This window comes from Toxotes jaculatrix, chromosome 15, assembly GCF_017976425.1.
Source record: "Toxotes jaculatrix isolate fToxJac2 chromosome 15, fToxJac2.pri, whole genome shotgun sequence".
Lineage (NCBI taxonomy): Eukaryota > Metazoa > Chordata > Actinopteri > Toxotidae > Toxotes > Toxotes jaculatrix.
This window is the reverse complement of record NC_054408.1, coordinates 18,615,298-18,640,150: the sequence shown is the minus strand read 5'-3', so window position 1 is coordinate 18,640,150 and position 24,853 is coordinate 18,615,298. Positions and strand designations below refer to the sequence as shown.

General features: G+C 40.1%; 1 protein-coding gene across 1 annotated transcript; it reads right to left on the bottom strand.

Annotated features, from left to right (window-relative positions):
- Positions 1 to 254: 254 nt before the first annotated feature.
- On the bottom strand, positions 255 to 24,610 carry wnt10a (wingless-type MMTV integration site family, member 10a). Its single transcript, XM_041057713.1, has 4 exons — positions 24,164 to 24,610; positions 21,962 to 22,227; positions 16,088 to 16,461; positions 255 to 2,903 (listed from the first exon to the last, which is right to left on the bottom strand). Exons 1-4 carry the CDS (start codon positions 24,223 to 24,225, stop codon positions 2,358 to 2,360), a joined length of 1,248 nt encoding a protein of 415 aa, XP_040913647.1. The 5' UTR covers positions 24,226 to 24,610; the 3' UTR covers positions 255 to 2,357.
- Positions 24,611 to 24,853: the final 243 nt, after the last annotated feature.

Genomic DNA, 24,853 nt, shown 5'->3' with positions numbered 1-24,853 from the left:
CACAAAAGCTACTGAACAAATAAAGTAACAATAATAAACAGAATAAGTGTTTTCCCATAGGATGGAAACGGAAGAAAACTAATGACCGCTGAAGTAACCTTACCACAAACATACTGGTGCATTACCACAAACATACTGGTGAATTCATCATCATTACCACACAGATGGCAGCTGGCGTATGACAAAATAAACATAAAATTGATTTTGAAGTTGATTTACCAGATCCACGGTTTTCATGTATTTTATTATTCATCACATTAAAGCCCCTTTCAATATTATGGTCTTTCTTTATTGTCTTACAAATATTAAGTTATCCACAAAAATAAAATAACTTAGATAATAATCATATTAAAACATAAAAATACAGACATACATTACATTTATGACATTAAAAAAAATGCATATTGCTGATATTTTCCCAGAGTTTTCCTGGACACAGTTCTGTATGTGCAAACTACTTATCAGAATCAAAATAACCTGTTACACTGGAAACATAATCCCAGATTATTATTATTTTTTCCTCTGTTTTTAACACACAAACATATCTGCTTGAAATAAATTACACTGTCTGATAAGGAGCCTCACTCATAATAGTTACTTGAGACCAAATATGATCTTCAAAATGTGCATAGGCAGAAATCCATATCAACTTTGTTATTTATATACTTTAAAGTTGACATCAAAATATCTCTGTTGTACACATCAAAGAAGTGTGAAGAAGGTGAGTGTAGATATATTACAAGAAGCTTACAGTGTCGCACACAGTACTTTGCATCACAAAACAGGAAACACTTTGACTGATGACAACCTAGGATGTTTATTGTGTGAGGAACTGAAGCCTGTTCATGTGCACTCAGTTTCCTGAGGCACTTTAAATGTATTGATGATATTTGTGCAGCATTACTTACTGTTTTATTTACATTGCTGTTCAGGTCGTGCTGAAGATGAAAACTGCATTTGTTAAATTAGGGTCTACTCTGCACTCTGACATTACACACCACACACAGGCACAGACCACACATGGTACATTTTGGGTAATGTTAATGCAGGACAACGTATCTGTGCTGTGTTTTAGGGAGGTCTGAATACAGATGTACAAGTTTGTGTCACAAATGGTTTGCAAACAGTCATTTTCAAATGGATTCACAAAATGAATCTTGAATAGTGAATAGTGTGTAGGAGTGGTGCTTGTTCTTACTCTATTGAAAGCTGATTTGTGTGATTTTTATTTCACCATCCTCCATTACAGTTGTGAGGGCATGATATGAGGAATCCCAGGATGTGGCACCAACAATCAGGCTATCAGATCTGTTTTTTTGATTGGCTCTAGCTTCAGCCACTCTGATCATCATGTAATATTCTCCTTCACACAGTGGCCATCATTCATGTTAAGCCTGCTGCTTTAATGCAAACTTCTAATTTAAATAGTCTTCCCTAAATTGTGTGAGTGATGTCATTACTTTTAGCAAGGTGTGAATTTTGTATACAACATAGTGATATTGACTGATTCGTCTCCAGAGCGTCAGTTGAGCCAGACAAATCCCTGATGAGTTCTAGGTAAACATAACATCTGCTAAAAACAGTAAAACCAAAACTACCCTTGAACAACACACTAAATCCTTGAGCACTCCAGAAGTGTTGTGCTATGTCAAATCCTGTAAATCCTGATGTGTGAAAAGATCTATATTTGTCTCTGTATGTAGCTGATGGAGACATAGCAAATTCTGTGTAACATGGCTGTGTTTATGCTGTAAGTTATCATATAGATAATGGAGGGATTACTGTATAGAGTGTGATCTGTTTGAAAGAAAAAAATTAATGTCTGTCCCCATTTTTAAAGTCTCATATTATGCAGACATCAGCTTTTCCACTTTATATGTCGCTAGTGCTATGAAGCAACGTTATTTTTCTTTCTGCATGCAACCTACTGCTGACCTTCCTTTTTGCTCACCTGAATCTCATGCAGCTGTACGTTAGTCAACATTTACTGATGAAACAACAATAATTTGTCGTTTTCGGAGCTCAGATTTCATATTTGGAGTTTTCAGATATTTTTCATATCTAACTATATTATCTGTTGTCTCAAGAGGAAAGCAGTAAACATCCAAGGTCTCTGAGTTGTGGCAGCTTTAGACATATGCTGCATGTGCACACTCTTTACCAACATGTACATCTATCTTTCTGCTGGCTCAACTGCTTCACACTCTGTCCTTGCTCTTCTGGAAAACAGCAGTCCACCGCAAAAAGGTACGGGGCACATATATTACAGTCATATTCCCCTTTCAAATTAATAGGCTTGATTTAAAAATGTCTCTTTTTCTTTGTTTTCTTTATTTAGTCTTTTGGTGCGTGTTTCTTCATTTACAGACACTGACCCACTCTGTTATCCTGCACTCTTCGCAGACCACATAGCAGCACCAGTGAAACTTGCAGTTGCAGCGTTCACTCCGCGTCTGCTGTAGGATGTTGTGGCCTCTACCGCAGCACAGACTCTCACAGTTGTCCATGCCATGGCTGGTCTTGTTGCAGATCCGGCCCTGTGTTCCGGCTGAGTCTGACCCCAGGTCCCGTTCACAGAAATCTGGCGACTTTTCAAAGTAGACCAGTTCGTTGATGCTTGGCCGTCGTCGATGTGTGTGGTGGTGATGATGGTGGTTGTTCTGATGATGGTGATGGTGGTGGTTGTGGTGGCTGTGATGGTTATGGTGGTTGTTGTGGTGGGAGTGGTCGAGCTGTCCGGTGTTCCGGTTGTGAGCCTTGATAAGCGTGGCGATGTGGAAGCGCTCTTTGAGGATTGAACCCACCACCCGGAACTCTGGGGTGACTTGCCAGCAGGTCTTCAGCTGGCAGCTCCCCGACGTCCCGTGGCACTTGCATTTCCTTCTCATGTGGTCAAGCACCACCTGCAAAAAACAGAGACGGAGACAAACAAAAAGAGAGAGTGGGATGGAGTGGAGGAAATGAGCAGAGGCGAGGGAGTCAGAGGAGGGAGGGAAGGAAGAAAATTAGATAGATTAATAACTTTCTTGATCACCAGTTGCATTTGAAGTTTAATAATATACAGGTATAGCATATTACACGGGGCATGCCATTTTTCAGACTGTGCTGGCTTTACTTCACTGTCTTTCATTTGTTTGTTGTTCTAAGCAAGTGACTGTTCCAGCGCAAACTGAAAGGCGCATTATCGCCCTGAAGAAATTGGTCCCACATTTAAAAAGCCAGGTGGTCCAACTCCGAGCCGGTTGTCAAACATGCTGATATCGAATAACACAGATGGATGCAGGTATTACCCAAACAGATAGTATTGTCATTATTCATCTTTTGGCAGCAGGGAACGATTCCAAGCATGACCCACATGTAGCAGCACATTAGGCATCGGAGCATTTCAGTATTTACATATTTTCACTTTAATGGTTTAATGCTAGCCAATGGAGCCCCATGGATGTTAAAAGGTTTGGTTTTATTAGAATTCAGGAAACAGCATGAATGAACAAATGAGAGCCATGTTCACACACAAGTTGGGCCTGTTCATCTGAAGGCTCACTGTAGGTCCTGACATATGCAAATACTACACTACGCACAATTTAATTCTTATATAGGGTGAGTGATGTCTACAGTACATCTGCATTCATAAACAAGCACAAACACAAAATGTCTTGTTAGAGCATGACGAACACGACAGGATGTACCCACCCTTTGTCAGTGGCACACACACACACACACACAGGTACATCCCGCATGGCATAAACCCTGTCCATCCCCGTAATGTTCCTCAGGGCTATGGCAATGCATGTGTGTGCATATGTATGTGTGTGTGAGTGTGTTTGTCAGTCATCACCCATTCTAAACTTTAAGATCCAATTACCAACAGGAACACAAGGCCACCCAGAATACTGACAGATGCTGCTGCCGCCCCTATCAACACACACGCACACAGACACACACACGCACATGCAGCACACAGTTAAACACATTCCACGCATGTGCTAACAATAATGCTAATATCCATAGACACTAAAAATATGACTGTCACCCACGTGCTCATCCACATAGAATGAGACAGAGATGGCAGACATACATGTATGACCAATTTGTGGAGTTTTGTACAACATGGTATATGGCTGTTTAGGTGCGTAAAGGCAGAGAACAAATAGAGAAGAAATCGGAGGTATAACTATTAATAGTAAAACTTCTACAAAGTCAAGGTCAGTCTGGACTGATGCCTTACTTCACTTTCTGTTTCCTTGTTTACGTTTCTGAGGGGGGGCAAGAACAGGTTGTATTGGATGAACAAGCGAAAGTACAGCAAAAGAACACACTCCTGTTTGTCAAAGGGAATAAAATAAAACATATAAATCAATCTACTGTTGCAAAACCTGTGGAGCTGTAAACTTATGATGCATCCATGTAAAGCTGCAAGAAACACTGCTTTGCGCAGGCTTAAAGGCTACGAAAATGTGCTCATGTAAATACTGGTTATTTACTTATTTAGACAAATGTATACAAGTATACATTTATTTATATCTGAATATATGTTCATGTTATTATCACTCAACAACTTACCAGCATTATGCAAAATAATTCCAGTCTGTGCATTACTGCATGTTCATAATGTGTGTTAAGATAACAGAAAGTGACTAAAAAGTATGCAGTTTAGATAAACATGGTCCTTCTGTAATTGAGAGTGTTGAAAAGAAAGTTTAAAGAATCTGAGATCAGTGGTGAGGAGATACTAGAGGCAGTAAGACTTTATAGTAAACAACACTATAATAGCTCAAACAGCACTTGCTCTCAAGTTCAGATTGCAGCGTTCGTTTCAGTTTTTACATAAAGGCAGAGGCAACCCCAGAATCACAAACGTACTGGCCTTAAACACACAGCGAAGTCTGTAATCATAAAACGTTCTAACCCACTTAAACCTTAAGGAGACAAACTGACCTAGGAGTCATAATTGCATCCACATTGCTACTGTTTGATGGTACTTTCACAACAGGATAAGGGTTTAAAAGGACAGTAAAACAACAAAAACAGCTAAAAAGTGTTAGTTCTAATGACAGTTATATTGCTGAAGGGCAAAAATTAAAAAGCCAAATTGTTCTGGGAGATTATGAACCACAACAGCAGTATCAATCCTTTTTTATATGAATCAGTGTATGACATGTTAAAAAAAACAACTGTGATCCCCACAAAACCATTGCTTTCCAGTGGTGCAGCACATCTGGCTTCCATGCCCAATGTTCAGAATGCACTAAAATTCAACCTTTTGCGAAATCCCTCCTCTGAACAGCAATTGTTCAATCTTAGTTTAGCAAGCATAGTGGGGCATAGCAGGGCTCTTAAGAGTTGGATTTTTCCATATGCCACAGCAATGTGTACAGAGCTGGAGTGTGAGCAAAACTGTGCATTTAAAGAGTTTGGAGGATGGTGTGTTCATTTTAGCATTTCTGAAAGTATAAAAGCAAAAGGAATTTTTTTACATGGCCCAGAGATTTTAGCTGCTTTAATGTCAGCTGTTATTGTTAGCCTGTCTGGCTATCGGAGTATAGGCTAACATTAATATGTCTATTCTTCGTTCTTCGTTGGTTTTATGAAAGTTTTCATTCTAGCAACCCAGGCCAACTTTTATCCGACATGGTGTTTGGTGTGCCACGTCATCATCACGCCAAAAGACTTTTCTCTTGTAGCGTTAAAAGAGAAATATACCATCCATACAAACAACTATGTAAGCTAGACAACCCAATTTTATTCCAGTCTAATTTTACATTTTTCCTTATTACACTTATAAAATAAGACTCATGTACAGTATGTAGCCATCAAGTGCATATTTAAAAAAAAACCTGTAAGATTCTCATTTTAAAACGAGTCACCTGGAAACATTAAAAACTGTGTGAGTTTGATAGGCATTGCAACAACTTGGTTGTGGGGCTTAGCCAAAGATTATTTTTGCCCCTGGTTTCTAAGGTTATTCATTATGTATCACTATAAAAGGATAACACTGCATCCTGGAAGTTTGATTCATTTTGTCATTGACGCAGCCAATCAGGTTTGCAACTTGTTGCTACTCAGCTAAAGGTCTGTAACAGCTGTTTAGATTTACAGGGAAGTAGCACTTGATTTAAAATTTGAAACATTTGCCAGTTCAGCATCAAAGGAATAGCATCAGTGAATTCTGTTTTATGGTGGAATTATCCATTAAACACACGAGGCACGCTGCACACCCTGCACTCTGACTGAGCAGAGCATAAAAAAGTTTGCAAGCTCCCAAAACCTCAACAAAAGAACATAACTCCAGGTGAAAAGTACTTTGTGTGTATCAGGGGGGAAATGTCAAATATTCCTTTGACGTGCAGTTGAAAGGCGAACGGGTACAATCCAGACCCTTAAAAGGTAATAGGTAATAGGAAATAGGGAAGCTGTCTGCTCTTGCTATATTAGAAGCGGTCCGTCATTATGACATGTGAAGTGCTGATCCATCTGACAAAAGAGCCAGGGGTAACAAGAACATTTTGTACAAGAACAAATAAAGACAGAGAGCAAAAGACTCCCTGATTTAGCTTGACGTAATTAAAAGCAATACTGCATCCTGAATTTAATTTTGATTGACAAACGCTGAAATTTATGACAAACATTCAAATGCATTGCATTGCTTTTTATAATGAATTGGAGGAAGGAAAGAAACAGAATCAAACCCTGAGATTGATTACTTGTAGATTTATTTTGTTTTTAGAGGGTGTTTAGTCTTTACTGGACTAACATTGTGAACTTCCAAATCATGTAGACCACTGTTTATCAGACTGGATAAATGATCAGATGAAAGGTTGTGGTTTTCTGGTTTCTTCCTGTTCTTTCTCATCGGTACCTGGTGCTGTGGTGTGGGTAATAAAGACAAAAAAGGGAGAGAGAAATCACAGAAAAATGTTGTGTGTCTGTCTCTTTGTCTTTGTTTACAACATCTGACTTGACTACTGTGGAAAAAAAAAGGAAGAACACTGATGCACGTGATTTATTGTTGCCTTGAGAAGTTGCCCTAAGGATATGGAGGGTTTGTGGATGGTAGGGGCTGGGTGGTGGAGTGGAATGGGAGGGAGCAGTAAATGCGGAGGGGAGGGGAGAGGAAAGGAGAGAGGAAGAGAGAATGACAGGAGGAGGAGATGATCTTCAGATTATCTCTTTGCTGTCCCTCCACCGATTGATACACAAAGGCTATTTGTGTCTGTGTGAGGATGTGTGTGGGTGTTATTACAAATCACTTGTGTATCTAGCTAGTACTCTATCTAGGTTCAGTCATCATGTCCTGCTGCTGTTAGCCATCCAGATTAGATTGTCATCACCAATGCTATCTAACCTGCCAACAGCTGTCGTTGTGGCAATGAGAGGAGGGAAATATACAAATATTGTAGGTTTTACACATGACTCACAGGCTATAAAAAGCTTGATTGAAAATAACACTTTGTATGACACACTTGCTTTGAGCTATGGTGTTGCATGTTAATGTGCAGAGACTTGGGTTTTGGTTCGTGAAGAGTAAAATAGGTCAATGTGTTAAACAGGGAAAAGAGCTGATGGGTTTTAGATGAAATAATTGATGGTTATCTTTTAAAAACATGGGTTACTGAATATAAAGATGGAAACCTGTTAATATTTTCTATTCCATGACTTACACTTTAGCTCAAGCTGCACATACACTACTGACATGTAAATGCTTCAAAGTCAATTGTGGACCACAGTTGGAGGCAAACATCTGGCAACTTTTAATTGGCTTAGAGAGTGAGACAGAGGCGTCTATAAAACAGCCCCAGACAGAGATCAAATACGACATGTTGGTGGCAGATTAGGACTTCAGGCTACATAATACAGTAGACAGGGAGAAGTACAACATCTTGGAGTAGAGCAGAGCAGACTACCGTGCAATGATAAAGTAAACTACAGATCTGAGCCTTGTTAGCACTATCTGATGTTGAAAATGGGTCTGAATGCAAGAGTACTTTTTAGTGTAGAGCAGAGTGATAACTTGTGACCAGGTTCATCAATCAGATCTGAACCAGAAAAGTTGCAGGAATGTGTCTTTGATGACTAGGACAACTGCGTTCTCACCTGTTTTTGTTTGTTACCTGATGTTGTTATTTTAGTAATTTAAAACAACTATTTTTTTGTTTTGTGTTAGAATAAATAGCATGTGTCTAATTTTTTGCACGTTTAACACATTCCCTTTAGTAATAGTTATTACAGTGATTTATTTCTAGAACATACAAACTTAATGAGGCGGTTTTTCATTTGCTGCCTGCAACTGGCTCTTACAGCCCTGTCATAATGAAAACTGCAATCCAGAACTACAGTATGCCAAAGGTGAAGTGTTGCCACATTCATTTTAGCCTGATGTTACACTTGATTTTGTCATTCTGACCAAATATCCAGATTGGTAATGAAGCCGTTGGTGATGGCTTAGAGCATGACTTGTTTTGAAAAGGGAAAGTCCTGTTGCATGACATAAACAACAACACAAGTGGAGAGAAGCGACAGTAAATGAGGAATTGAGAAATCTGCATGCCTGTGCTTGTAACACCTTTTATAAGGAGTCCCTCACCATAAAAAATGTATTACACTGAGCTCCTTGCTGTGAAATGTGTGATCACAGTCCCTGGCTAATCACAAGCAAGATGGGACATCTGTAATGGTTTGTTAGTTAGTGTGAAGTACTTAGGTAAATGCGGTACATGTTCACCATGCAGAGTCACTTTAGCTGAGCAATTTCACTGCCAGTCATAACCAGCTACATTGCACCAGTATAATTTGTTCCTTATTCTCTGTTTTGTTTGGTTCATTGAATTTAATTGTTGGCCAATCCCTGTGTCATCACCACTAACCACTTTTGGGAAAATCCTAATCTAATGACTATGTGTCCCACAGTCGACCCTTCTCTCTGATAAACAGCAGACTAGTCTGCATGCTGCCTTGTGTTTGTCAGTTCAAAGACAATCTACTAAAGGACCTTTAAAGCCAAGCAGAAAGCCAAGGCGATATCAAAGCACACAAACAAATCCCACAGCAGCACATTAAGCCCAGACATCACTTTAAACAAATCAAACGCCTTGCTTCAAAAGAACAATTACGCATACACAGACAAATACACACGCACATATGCAAACACAATGACATGCAATTACTGAGCAAAATGCATATCTACAGCATACAGTAAGAACTATACCACATTTGAACACGTGTGTGCATGTGTGTAGTATTTACTCACTGTTAACTGCACACAATGTCCACAGCTCTCATTTAGAGACTCTAATAAAATGTTATTACCAGCATAAGCACTTCCACCTGCTGAGCTTTTACTGTGAAACATGTGCCTCTGTGTATATTTGTGTGAGTGTGTATGTGAGTAAAAGAGAAAGAGAGTTGTAACGGTAGTGTATGTGTGTTGCTGTGTGTACAGTATGTGGTGGGTCAGATCAAATGCTCTGCTCCTGTACTGTCAGGACTCAGGAATGCTCTGCACACCGCTGATGATATGAACTGGCCTCTGAGGAGCACAGGACCAGCCCCGCGCTAATGTTGCTATTTTTGATCAAACACACTTTTCCTTTTGTGTGGGTTCTGAGTCAATGAATTAATGTGAATGGGCTCTCCAGAGCAGTTTATCATCGCTCAAGGGTTAAATTAGGCAGAAAAGGATTTAGAACTTCCACTATTGCTGGTTTGGATCAAGCTAGAGGGGGTGCTGCGCAAATCCATTATGGTTTAAATAACTTTTACAACATGCTCAGTGCTCTGGTGAAGCAATGTTGTGCCTTAGCACACACAAAGTAGGTCTTTGATGGCCTGAAAACATCAGGTGTGAGTGGCAGATGTCCATCAGATGTGACGTCAGACACAAGTGAATCCACCTTTTTGAGAGAAAGGTGATGTTCTTGTACAGTAGGTGAATCACAAGAGAATATCTGGCATCTTAAATTAAATTAACCTCAGTTGGGTTAAGTCATTCAGTTGCTGTGTTTCCTTGGTACCAGGGGAACCATTACCAAATGTATGCAGGCTGCCAGTAATTAGGTGAAGAGCCACACTTTCCACAGATGTTTGGTTATGGCAATGAGGCATTCATAAGCCAGTCCATCACATGATAGAGTGACTGGCCGTTGAGGATTTGGCCACTTACAGAAATTTGATTTGGAACAACTAGCTACCATCATTTAGAATGGCACTCGACGGTTAGGTCATTGGTCGTAGTGGCTAACAGAGCAGTATATATATATATATATATTAGGCGGTATGTGTGTGTGGATGTTTTTCTAAAGCGTGTGACTGTGCTGTAATTTCCAGTTCTCTCTGTCCTCCTCCTCCTGATCTAATAATGCAGGTTAGGGACGTGGGCTGGAGGTCAACAGTCCTTTATAGCTCCATAATGTGTTTGCAGCTCTCTACACTGTGGCGTCTTCTCTAAGCCACGCCCACCCCTAACACAATCCAGTCAGATCCGAAGGGTTTCATCTGAGTTGCTTTCTTAGCTACACCGTTCAAACATATTCAGTTTCACTCTGAAATATATTACATTTTGGGAATGTAATGTGACGATAAGCAAGAGTCAACAAATCACCAAAGACACATGTGCCATCATGAATAAAATAATTTGAGTCAGGGCAAATGTCTCAAATGTTCAAACGATTACCAGTATTGAACTGTGGGTTGCCAAATGTGCACGTTTAAAAAAAGGGTTGAAAATGAGTTGAAATGTATAGTTTCCTTCCTGCAAAGGGGCCACACTATCTCCCCTTACTCCCCTGAAGTCAGGCCTTGATGGTAAATTGTAATTAGCAAAAGACGCTTGCCAGTAACACTACAACTACAGACTGTTGCATAGCCAGCACTGTCACCACCTGCCTAATGAACAGACAGGACTCAACAGAACCTCTGCGTGGCTCTAAGCTCTGCAACATGAACACAAGAAAGCGTGCCAAGCATTTGTTTTGAGGTGTGCTCTCTAAACGATTGAGAAAAATGCTCTGAAAAAAAAAAAAGACTTGGCCAAGAAATTTACTGCCCCATTGTAGTATTTCCATATCATAAACAGACACTTTAAACTTGTTATTGAGCCTTTAAAAGTGCTCTTATTAACAACTGTACAGCAGTGTGTTATGGTTCACTGCGGCAACACAACTGAAAGCTGAGTTGTGCATCTACACAGGAAAATTAGTGCAGAATTCGAATTACTTGGCATATAAAATGAACAATTCACATTAGTCTGAAGAAAAACAAAATATACATTACTTGCATTAAAGAACTTTCATCCCTCCTGTAAAGCAACTTTCATATTAAATAGAATATTAAGTCAGTAAATACTTTGATTTACTTGTGTTTTCACATTTTGAAATTTGTTCAGAAGGGATCTATCTCACAGCGTCGATGCTGTATTATTTATTATTTTAACAACAAATTCTGCTACTCATTCAAATTCATTTTTTTAAATATTTTTTTTATGCAAGTGTAAGTATAAACAATAAGATTGTAAAGCCTGAACTTTACATATGTATGGTGTTAGTTATATGCTGACATCACATGTAAATAACCCTCCCCTCGACACAAATTTCTTGCGCCTCCTTAGTGTACAGTATTATTTCTGTAATCAGCCCTGCTGGAGAGAAGTTGGTGGAGGCAGAGCAGGAGAGGGGGAAGAGGGGAGGGAAGGAAGGGCGAATCTCTTTCTACTTTCCGCCCCGGTGTTTGAAGTCTAAAATCTTTTGCAGGGTTTTAAACATCTGTTTCCAAACTGCCAGCAGCCACTAATTAGGGCTAAAAACAAGACGGGACGTCGTGAGAACCCTGGGGTGGGCATGAGGCGACATGCTTGCCCCGCTAAAAAACCACCGCATTCCTCTGCCTAAAGACTACTTCTCTGAGAGGGGGGAGTGGGGCAGGGGGTGGAGGGGAGGAGCGGGGTGGAGAGAGGTGAGGTGGTGGGTCGGTGGGAGGAAAAAGACACGGGAAGGCTAGGCATTATTTTGAGGCCCCACCTGTCAGTGTTTTCTGTTTGATTCTAGGGGCTGTGTGCTTGTGTGAGTGTGCGCACGTGTGTGCGTGTCGCAAGGTCTTAGCAGGGTTTTGTTGTGGCTTTCTATAGCATTTGAAATCATCAAGGCACGTGGTATTTTACAGTATAACAGCTTTACAATGACTCATAGTAAGTTTGCTTTTGGTGTCTTCCTCTTTTTCTCAGTCCTTCAGTGCCTTCTCTCTCTCTGTTTCCTCTATTTGTCTCTCTCTCTCTCTTCAAGTTGTAATCTCTAACTTGTGGTGAGATCTAACAAGTCACTTAGACCCCTGTGAACCACTCTATGTAAAAACAGATTTATGAATGTCCATTAAGCTAATTTTTGTAATTTGAACAAAATAGTAACAGTTTGGATTCACCTCTTTCCCGATCATAACTGAGTATTTGAAGATGTTTTTTTCTCCTGTGTAACAGTGACGTATATTGAGATCTGTCAGATAAGTTAGCAGGCAAAATACTTCAGCTTTGAACCCTACCAAGGTCATCAGGGGTCATCAGGCTTGTGTCGGAATGAAACAGGTAAGGGTCAGGATCACCGGGTGTCATTTAGTCCCTGCTGGTTGTAACCAGAGTCTTTGCCAAAAACAACATATAAGCTCTTTGATGTTGGTGACTTTGAGTCAACGTTTTTCTTGTTTGATGGGTGCCTCAGCTCGCTTGGCTGGAAATTTGCAGCCTGGCACACTGAAAGCAAAATTTATTGTGAGTAATCTGAGAGCCAATATTCAGCCTTTCTAAACATCATTCTTGAAAGATCAAACTGTAAATTAAAACGAAGCTAAGTACTGCCATTTATAGTTTGTTTTCTTTGAGCTACTGTTGTACTTCTTAAAGTTTAAAGGGTGTGATTACATATTCTGATTTTGAAAGGTTTTCTCTGGGGCACTTCACCCTCTAAATGGTGGAAGTGGCTTGGTTTGATAAACTTGTTTTCAATGTATAAGCTTTTATAAAAGCATTAACATCGTTTAATTTTACCATTCATTTGTTTGTGCCTCTAAAAGTGAACCTCCTCTAACACAGTGGTGTCACTTCTACAGGTAAAAGCAGTTTTCATATATAGTCATATTAAGCTACTACAGTGCCGAACAAATTCATGGACAAAGTATAAAAGAAACAGTAACTTGGTTCTGACTCTCTCCAGCTCCTAAAAGTGATTTTGTCAGTTTGTCAAAACATGAGCAGTGATGTTGTTCTTCGCCAGCCTTTTACTAACTGGCTTCTGTATCTGTAATTATTTAATAAGATGTCCTGTATCACATCGTGTAATTGAGGTTATGCCTCAGTAAAAGCAGCACTTAAATATCGGGCTAATAGGCAAATTGGTATCTGTGTCATTGTGTCTTGGTAAAAAGTTATTATTTGAAATCAGTGACAATGACATATGAGCATCACCAATTATTAGCAGAAAAGCAGAATTAGCAGCAAAGTGAAGCTGTGTGATTATTTTAACAGCTATTTATACTAATTTACACTTATGTGTTTGCTTTTCTCTTCCGATAACTGCTTTTTGTAAACCTTTTTTTCCATTATTACAAGTTCAAATCACAAGAAGTTCCTCATCACAAGAAGACAGATTTCAGCATATTTTTCAAAGGCATTTCAACAGGATACATGGCTGCAAAAAGAAAAGAAGAAGAAGAAAAAGAAAAAGAAAAGACACACTGACAGAGAAAACCAAAACAGCATCAAACCTGGGATGGTTTGGATGTGTGTATAAGTCTCTGCCACCCTCCAAAAGTCTAAATACTGGGTTGAATTTGACCTCAAGCGGTAGACAAAGAAAAGACAACATACATGAGGCCTGCTACTCATGTCATATCAGCCGCCACCCAAAGTTTACTCCTATGTCCACACCACTCATTGGGACTTATGTTCTACATCTATGAGTAGTGCTACCGTTATGGCCACAGCATGGAGGCCATCTGTTGTTGAGTACGGCTGACGCGCTCCACATTTGTGTTTTGTCTGCATAATCAAGGAAACCAGAAGTAAACTGATTGAAAGATACAGTCCCAAATTACTCAAGAGGAAACAGGGAACAATGAGTAATTTACGGCCGCTTCTTGTCTCTGTTCCAGCACAGAGCTGGACATCATCAAGGCTTATCACCGTCATTTACATCTTTCTCTTGCGTTGCCCAAGGCAAAACACTTTTGTACCTCATTGGCTGAAAGAAGTTTAGATCAGGAGAGCTTCTAAAATATGGGAGCCTTTAAATATTTTACCCTAGCATAAGAACCATAAATGCTCATAATGTGAATATAAGAAACAACAATTATGTGCTTCTGTGTTAATCAAGGGAACAATAGCACTAACAGGCTGACACAAAATATAAATGCAATCTACTGAACGTGCAGATTTGGATATTATGCTTATCTAATGGCCTCATTATTCTGTTAATCTGATAACAATTCAAAAATAACATTAAAGCCACCAAATCATTTAAGACAATGCTTCTTTTAACTTAACATCATCATCCATCATGTGAAATAGAATTTGAATAAAATGGAAAATTACTACAGACATACTGTATGTATTAATGTAATCCCAGAGGCTACATGTTAAGGCAATACTAATACATAAAAGATGAATCAGACTGGAAATTCCCGCAGTGGCCACCTTAACCAGTACCTCTTTCCGCTCTGGACTAGGAGAGGGGAAAAGGTCAAAGCTGTTACAGTAAGTAGATGAACTTTACCAAACATTTACCAAAACCTAACAATAAAAAAATCAGTTATAATCTACTGCACCTGTATCTGTCTTCTTCTTATGCATAATGAAAATGCACTAGCAAACAGGTTCACAGCCTGTTGCTCCTTGATTAGTGTTGTTGTTTTCCATATACTTCTTCTCCAGGAAAACAACAATGTAACCTCTCTTCAGCAAAAAGTGTTTGAGTTGGACTTTCTACAATAGTGACACGTTTGTACAGAATACAACTGTATCTGTGATAAGACATCTAATTCCTCTTTGAAACGTAATTTATCAGAGCTGTTAAAATAAACATACTGTGTTTTGATTAACGTCACATTCTAGTTCAAATTACTTAAAACTTTTTTCAGTACTTGAACTGTAGAGTAACCGTAAAACCCCTATAAACAGTCTCCACCGGCGGAAATAAACAGCATTGTAACAATGACAGGTCACTGTTGACCCAAGCAATTAAATCAGACTGTGTTGTGCATTGGGACATTACCACTTGTCCAGCAGCACACAATCCACCCACTATCCACAATCCACCTGTTATACTGTGTAATCATCTATAATAATATAATGTAACTTGTAGATATAAGAGATAGAGTCAACTCAAATTTAACTTGGCCAATTTCAAATGTAAGCAGAGTTTTCTATTTGCATAAACAACATTTATTTTCAGTTCAAAACTGAAGCAGCAGAAACTTGAATCCAGATGCACTATGTTGATTGCTCTTGAAAGGGAAACGCTAGTTTCAAACTAGCTGCTAGTCACTAAGAACTTGTGAGGCCCTTAAGTGTTAACATATTAATAGACATATGAATAGCTGGTGCAACACAGTCCTGACCATTGGCCTCAGACCAAGCTCCAAAAACACTTGATCCCATAATGGCACTAGAAGCCATCTTTCATTAGACCATCCCAGTTTAGTAGAGCTCCCTTGACAGCCACAAAAAGACTTTTTTTTTTTTTTTTTTTTTTACAGGAAGTAGCATTTCATCTGATGAGTAAACTGCTCTGGATGTGTATCAGTGTCTCAGTGATCAGTGGACTGCCTCTTTAATTAGACGGAAATCCACAAATTGCTAAGTATGTATTGATAAGTACTGTATTGCTGAAGCTGTTAGGTGCTGGTGCTCTTAGGTGCCTGACTAAAAACACCACAGAGAAAACAAAAAAAAAATTAGATTTGGGCATGTGATATGGGTAAGCTGTGGGTGTCTGACAGGGCTTACTCTAATCAAAATCGTGCAGGGCAGTACGACAAATATTATAGAAGCAGGCATACAAATTTGGGAAACAAAAACACACACACTCACATCTTCTCACTTCACACTCACCTGTCTCCCAACTCTATTGTTGTGCAGCCTCATACGAGCATGGATGTCTTTGTAGGTCTCGCGGGCATCCAGGAAGTCCCGCGAGAACTTCTCTCCGAATTCCACATCAGGGCTGCAGCCGCCCCACTCCCATGAGTCCTGGGGTCCCGGCAGGTCGGCGGGGAAGTGTTCCATGACGCCATGTACCATACCCTTCCCCCGGTGGATGGCCTCCAGCTGCAGGCGGTGCAGTTTGATGCGAAAGGCCTCCTCGTCCCCACGTCGCTTCTCATCACAGCCGCATGCCTTCAGTTTGCCCATGGAGCAGGCGTTGGCCACTGCGTGCACCACGCCTGCTGCTGCAATGGCATACGCAAAGGCACTCTCTCTAAAACCTATGGGCAAAGGGAGATGATAGTGGTGTTAATATACAACAAAATGTAGAGGAAGTTTTCAAGGAAAGACAGGGATATAACAAGTGTGATAATACAGTTTAGTCCAAGACAGGGAAGATGGAATTTACTCTCTAAACTGACAGCACTTTTCAGCTATTTCCAAAATGACATAAGCATGAGGATTGACTGATTGACATGTGTATACTGTACATCAGTATTTGGTTAGTATTTGGTTGGTTTGTTCTTCAAGCAGCCGCTGCAGAGGCATACCACGTATCATAAAAGGCAGTTCATGTGAAATGTTAGAACATTTTCAATATCCTGCAGTCAGAACATACCACTGTGCATGTGTCATGAACCTGTCAGGTGAAATGAGAAGATTACCAGGTACAGTAAACGGATGATGGAGGATGACATCTGCTCGATAAAAAAATCCAAATTCAGATGACTCTGACTGTGCTGCTGCTTACAAGTGTTTTTTAGCTGTGGCACATTTTTTTTTTACTTTTAACCCAAACAACATCAGAATAGAAGCAAAACTATTTCATTCCCCTCATTAAAGTTTGGTGGTAAAACTGCTGGATACAACTTTAAGATGTAAAGTGATTTTCCTAGCCCTGAAACTCAGTTTAACAACTGCTAAATGAGAGAGACGGTCATTTAACTTCTCTGTTAGAAACTTGTGCCATAATGCTTAGTGAGTTTGCACTTCAGTGATGCCTTGTATGCTTTGTTTGACACATTCACAGTAAAGCTGTAGCACAAGAGCTTCCTCTGTTTTGATAAGGATACACATAAGATTTTATTCACACGTTTATATACACACGCCAAATCTCATAAAACCAGGGGAAACATCTGGGACAATAGCAATTAAGTGTTCCAAACACTTGCGTATGTCGTCTCTGAGGATCAGCTGAACACGAACAGGCCCCCACCACTCCCATCAGAGGACTCACAGAGGACTCACACACTGTTACTAAACAGGGCTGTGTCTCCTTCTGTCTGTCCAGCTGATTATATACATACATATTCAGCTGTGAAACTCATTGTTGTCTGCTTACATGTGCAACCTACTGTGAGTAGAAAGGTAGCTAAAGGGTTCATGAATTTGTGCTGCAGCACTGCATGAAACATCACAGGCCTTGAACCTCAGCGGGTGTATTTCAGGCTTTGTCCATCAATCTCTCTCTCAATCTTTCATCAGATTTCCATCTCATTGGGTCCTGGGTGATTGGCAGCAGAGGTCACTGACTTAGGGACTGAATGGCATCAAATGGCTGGAGTATGATCTGTTCTTGACATCTTGCGATGAAAGTTTAGGACCAAACAATGTGTCACTGTACTTTACGTGCATGTGTTTAGCTTAGGGAGCCCAATTATGCCATACCGCGGCTTTTGCCTTATAATCACTTCAAACTGGCTCCGGCGGACTACTGCATGTAGAGGAGGTGGTTAAATGACTGTGTGCATGTAATCTCTCTATAGGACATTTGCTACTGCTATTGCTTTTACAGCTAAACACATCCCTTTCTCCTTTAGAAAGTCTAACTTGCTTACGGCACATGTAATGAGCAACTCGACCGCAACTGATCTGTAATTCAGAAGACTAATGTTACAGTACTCTTCTCTTACACCCACATACACACTGGCAACATAAACACACATACACATTCACCCTATCCACGTTGATATATTTCTGTGATATACTCCAGTTGTGAAATCTGTGAATATTGAGGGATGTAATGCAACAGCAGCAGTTGAGCTCGTACCCTCTACAGTGTTTTTATGTTGGATATCAGCTTACTGCCTGTGAGCATGGTACCCTCAGGTCCCGTAAAAGAAGCCCCAATGGCGGTCACTTACTGGTGTAGAAAACAGTGAAGATTATAATGGAAACTTGTAAAAAAAACATGAAAAGAAACCACTTAGGGGTTTATAGCACGCCGCTTGAAGGGGAAATGATTCAGGCTGCTTGCTGGAGTCAAATAAAAAGCTAATAACTGGTACCGCCCCTTTTTGATGTTATTTCTTTATTTATAAATTCAAGTAAACTTGATGCTAGTTTGGTTATGTGAGATGTAATGTAAGGTTTGGCACTATCATGTTGGAGTTCTTTGCTTTTGTGACACTGGACAAACAGTCAGAGGCAACAGAATCACTATAGGCCTATGTGAAATGGAAATGTACCCACTGTAGTTCCCTTATGCAACTTTACAACACATATTCCTCTATAGTACACTAAAACTTAACTATACTCACATATATTTTGGAATACAAAGCTTGTTTCGCTCCATAAGACCATCATCATCCAATATGATGGTTAAAATGCAAATGTTTAGCTAAACATCCTGTCACATTCTGAAGGATCACTGCCATGCTCTTCTTAAGCGTTCATGAAAGCAAGCCGAATTATTGGTGTGCAACTTGTGCAGTGTCACACAGAGTTATATTAGCATTCACTGGTAGTTTTACACTGTTCAGTGGTGAGTGTTAACACCAGATGGAGACTGACTTTCACTCAGCAACAAATCTGAAGCAGTATGCTACATTTCAACAAGTCGGCAACATGAGCTGTCTAGCTGCACACAATCTGCCCGTGAACCTTCATTATCAGATATTCCACTGACAACTTTCAACAGAGTGACTCTGTAAGCAAACAGTTGCTGTGGAGCAACAGTCCTGTTTCTGGCCACCTGACAAATACAAGTCATTAAATCAGAGCTTTATTTGCTGAACACAGCCTCATGCTGTATCTGAAAACACAAATGTGTTGAGACAGTTATGTTAAAGACTCCAAAACTCTCCACAGAGCTGAGATGACCTGCAAAGTCAGGTGATAAATCTAGGAGCCATCACTTTAACATACAAGTAGATCCATTGTCATAATAAAAATGAGTTATTGTAGCAGCTTGAATGTTCAATGTCTGATAAAGTACAGCAATTACGTGTTTGGCTTGAGACCTGAAAAAATGGATTGTCTGAAATTGGACTGACTACATATATAATTTGAGTCCCACTCTGCCCCTCCTACCCCCCTACCACCTTGACTCACACGAGGAGGGGGAATCAAGAGGGACGGCACTTAGGCACATCCTCATACATAGAAAGCCTGTTTTAGCTCTAGCCCCGCTCTGAGCCGGGCTCCCCGATTCAAGCCCCCGGAAGGCTGGGAACAAATCAATCTAACAAATAATTCACCGGCTGCGGCACGCCCGACTGAACTGATGGTAGAGGAAGTGGCAAAATGAATTAAAGATTCAAAGGAAACTGTCACTTTGTGTTACAGAAACCGACTAAACAGGTTTATGCTTTTGCCACTGAGAGTTGGGAAAGTGCTGAGAGCAAATTCACAAGCACTTGCACTGGCAAGGGAAGTAAAAGCATTAGGAGCAGCCCAGCGAGGGAGGACACAGACACAGTGACAGAGAAAGAGAGGGAGAAGGAAAGAAAGACACACGAAGAGAGAGATTCTCCTATTTCTGTCTATCCATGTCTCGCCTGACGTCCTTTTTAGCCTAGTTTTTAATGCAAGCTAAACGGGAGTGAACATGGGCCCATAAAAGTTATTACAGACCATCAGCTGAGAGATCCGTGGCAGGGCCAGAGAGGATCCAAACAAACACTGAAATGTAAAGCACCTGATATTCTGCTCCGTTTCAATTGTATCAGTTTCACTAGAATTATTGTGTCATAGTGTGTAAACACTGCTTCACAGGCTTTTTTTTAAAAATAGATAAACTTGTTGTTATTGTATATGAATTGTCAAGCAAAAATACCAGTTTGGTATACATACACCTTGTGTGAGACCATGTTGTTTATTTTTCTATGGGCAGTTAAACTGAGAACTTGTGTTAATCTCCACAATTCCATCTAATCCATGGCTGTAAATCTGTCTCAAGTCCTGCCAGTAGCTGCACGCAATAAAGGCTGCAGCATGTTAACGTGCATCAATTTTTTAGCTTCTGTGGAGCGGAACGTATCAACATGTAACAGATGAATCATCCAATTTAAAGAGGTTGTTTATGTCAGTGGTTTGGAGTTTCTGCACCCGAGGCAAACCAGGGATGCCAGACAACTAGCAACTGCCTCGACTAATAATGACAAACAGCCTTTCAATGAGTCAGTGAGGAGTGAAAGTATGTCCAGAGGTGTGTAAGCATATACTGTAGTTAAGAGTGTATTTTGTTAAAAGTTCTGTGGCGGTGACTGGATATAAAATCCTCAATGAGAGTTATAAAACATAAGTTGCATGATTATATGGCACACAGATTAAGGAGGACATAAATTTATGGCAACACCCCTCCAGGAAAAACCTGATGCATTTAATCAATTCATCTTTTTTTTTTTTTTATTTTGGGGGATTCCATCAACCATCCATCAGGATATTTACAGAAACCAGGTTTTCACACATTTTGAAAACTTTTTATACACTTTTTTATGCTAAAAATTTGAAAACCCATATCTGTACTTTGCTGTCATATAGTACCAAAGAAATAACCAAAATTACACACAGTTTAATGATTATCTCAGCCAGTGCACTATGATGCCTCAAGTCTCAAGTCTAATTTCTCAGCAATTCCTAAAGGGTTGGATACAACATTGGCATAGAAGTCTCATAATAATTCAATTTTGAGCACTATCGGCTTCCTCATTTGGTGCAATTAAAAGGGATGTCAACACAAGACTCAAACTATGGACAACATTGTCTGCTGTTCATCTATCCAGGTGCTCAGGCTACTAAGAAATTGATGCCTTTTCCAGTCAATTACCTGGGATGAGTCCATCTAACGGCTTCCCAACTCTAAAGATCCTCTTTCATCCTTTGTGGCTGACTTGCAAAGCTCCAAGCACTACAAAGCGACAGAGAAAACTGATCTGCACCAGGCATGGTAATCTGGAGGTGACTAACTGCTTTTGAAGTTACCTGCTCTTTTGTACAGGTTATTGAGGAGACATAGAGAGGTGGTTAGAAAGAAGATACCAGTCTGCTAGTCACTAAGGATAACCTAACCATTTGGAGGACCTTGCTGTCGTGAGATAACATTCAGGAATTGTAACGATGGGGAAAATGATCTCTTTTTATGGCTTTGTTTGAAGAATTACAGTATATTATCCCAGCGCTTGTTTAGGACGTGTATCTTTGTGGCAGCTAATCTTTCTAAGCCTATCCTTTCAAGGTATTCTATTAAAGTGTGTTTGAAGACCAAACTTTTGAATTTACTCTGTTGTTTTTTTCAGCAGGTAGTCTACGGCAACATCTCACCTCTGTAGCCTAATGTACAAACTGTTTTAAAGTCCTTCTTAGCTGATAAAGAGTCTGGTAAGTGATTGGGTATTGGGTATTTTGTCACTTTTAAAACTTGTTTTGTACCGCCACATTTTCATGAAAGACATGGAAAATGTCTACAAAACTGAAATGTGAATTCAAATGAAGTTATATATCAGAACCATCTCTATAACATATTTTGTACTGTGACTTGTATGTGTGTAAAATGCTGACCTCTTTTAAAGACTATGCTGTCGTAGGGTATTTTGTTCCTAGTCTCCAGGCTGGAGCAGTTCCATCGGTGGCCTCTGAACTGGTGCTGGCACTCATGAATGGCAATCTGGATTCCCTGGATTGCTGATGCCGTCACGTCCGGGTTCCGCATGCACACCTCCAGCTGGCGCCGTGTCAAGCCCGGCAATGTCAGACACACCGTGTTGGCGTTCAGGATTGGGTCGATGTTGGGGAGCTTCAGGCCCAAGATTTCATTGGAGTCTACCCTGCATGGAGCACACAGGTCAGGTTATTGACAAGACATACGACAACAACATAAAACGTTTAAAATCCCTCTGTCTCCGTACACTGCTGTTGCTAGTTACGACTGGTAAGAGCTCTGTTAATGTTCCTTGGGTGTCGCACCAACAGTCAGTTCCCACAATACCAGACAGGCGCCCCGACTTGATGGGTCCCCAGTATAGTTGATTGCTGTAAAACCTCAATAATACACATAATGTGGGTTAACGCTTATAAAACCATCTCCAGATGCTGACAGAAGGGGAAATGCACTCTATTTGTTTTTTTGTTTCTCAGACTGATTCAGTTTATGATCATGCAAAGTTGTCGCCAAAATAAAAAAGAGAGCTACAACTGTTGACTATGACATGATTTGGCAACAAAATAACCAATGCTTACTGACAGCAGATAAAAAGAAATGGGTTTTGGATCATGTTGGTGATTTTACAGGAATGTTGTCTCATTCTAGGTTTCTGAAGTCATAAAGCTACAATAAAATGCTGATTTAAATGTATGCGCTAAAATGTGAACATTTACATTTAGTGTTAATTTGGCCTAATTCAGGTTTGTTTGTCTCCTTAACTGTGCAAGATAATGGTTATACAGTGGAACAAGTGAGTTCAAGTGGGCGATGAGGGAACTGCACCAGTGTGAACTACTGTTACTTGGTAGTTCTAGTAACAGACTTTACATACCTGCAGGGAAAATAGCAACTTACCTGCCTCATAAAATCACTACAGAAAATACGTTAGCATATAAGTTCTGTGACTTTTTTAGCTGTAAGTCGTGACTCTTCACTCAGTTGCCTCCTGCTTCTGTTGCAGATCAATCATGTGAACAACAGTAATTCAGTTGACAACAGTCAAAGCTCTTTTCTACTTCACAGGGAAACAGTAACAGCAGTAACAAGGAAAACACAGGCTGCACTGATGATGGCTTGAGAGCTGAAATGCACAGAGCTTTTCTTTTCATTATGATTACAAGTAAAACACAGGTTGTGTGTCTCAGTGTTCATACGACTGAGAGACATGCAGTGAGGAGCATACATGGCTGTGGTCATACACACACACACACACACACACACACACACACATCTGTGTACACACATTCTCAAGTTTACCCTGAAATGCACACGCAAATATCCAGGTGTAGGGAGGCGTGTACAGTAACACACACACACACAGCTGCAGCAAATTTGCATACTTCCTTCAGTTTCATGAACGTGTAACTTCTACACATTTATGTTTCGCACACCTTGATATCAGAGGAACAAACAAACATCCACAAATCACCTGGTGCTCTTTCTGAACTGAGCAACCAGCTCTGGACATGAATCAAAACACAGTTCGCAGTAACATCAGATGTTCATTTGCATGGTGGTGTCCTACTTTCTTGGTGGCATTGCATTTTGAACTGTGTGTCTCTGTATTGCAGTTAGGCTTCTGTTGCTACCTGTTGTGTTTCCTGCTTTGAGAGTAGACCTGTTTCAACAACTATCTTTCCAAAGGGCAACTTTTTATTGATTGGCAACATTTTTTAGGAATGAGACAGCAGATGATTGGCAACAGATAGTAAAACTGCAAACAAGTAGGCAAATTGTGCATGCTTTATTTTCTTTATCCTCTTCATGTGATAGCTTGAAACACACGTGTCAGCCAAAATAGAGTGGGTTATTTAACTTTTACTTGCATGGATGAAAATTGACTTATATGTTGTTAAATGATATTTTATTTATTCACTATATCCTATTGATAACTAATAATTTGTGCTATGATTTTTTGAAAAGTAAAACACATCTTTTTAACATAGAATCATTAGATTAGAAAACCTAGATGTATTCCTTAAGTATTCAACCAACACAAATATAAAGTTGTTTTTTTTTTTTAGCTTGAAATCAGATATCCCTAATTTCTTTCAACTCACCTTTTATCCAAGATACAGATAACCACCAAGATGCATGTTACTCTGAGCACTGAGTGATCCATTTTGTTTTGTAATTATGAAAAAAAAAAAGAATTAAAAAAAGAAAAAAGAAAAGAAAAGAGTCCAATATTCCGCCTAAAAGTTTAGGGAGGACAAAGTAAAAAAGGGGGTCAGGTCAGGTCCGGCTAAAAGTTGGCGCTGGAGATTTGACAGCTCCGTCTACCCTGAGTCCAGATGTGCCAGCCAGCGGCGGGATACTCATTCAAGAAAAGTTTCATCAACCGCTCAACTTACTGAATGGAGGAGCTTGCTACAAGTTTAAGGAAAAGTCAGTCCTTTCTTTCTCACACACATCCGTACACATCCCGGTATCTCCGTCAACAAGGTCTTTGTGTTGGTATAACATCCGAGAGGGTCGGCTGATCCAAGATAGGCGCTCTAAATGAAGTCTGCTTGACTAGTGATTTTTCGGTGCGCACCGATAGTCCTCTAAACTACTGCACTTAGCGCTTCGCCTGCCCACTTTTTGCGTCACTCGGGGAGTAAGAGAGCGCCGAGGGAGGTCAAGTGCCTCGTTAAAGCAGGATAGAGATCCTTTTAGATAAGGAAACCAGAAACACTTAGCCTGCGCCCTCTGTGAGGGCGAACATTTATATTCACTGGAGGAGCGATGCTGAGGATGAGGATGGT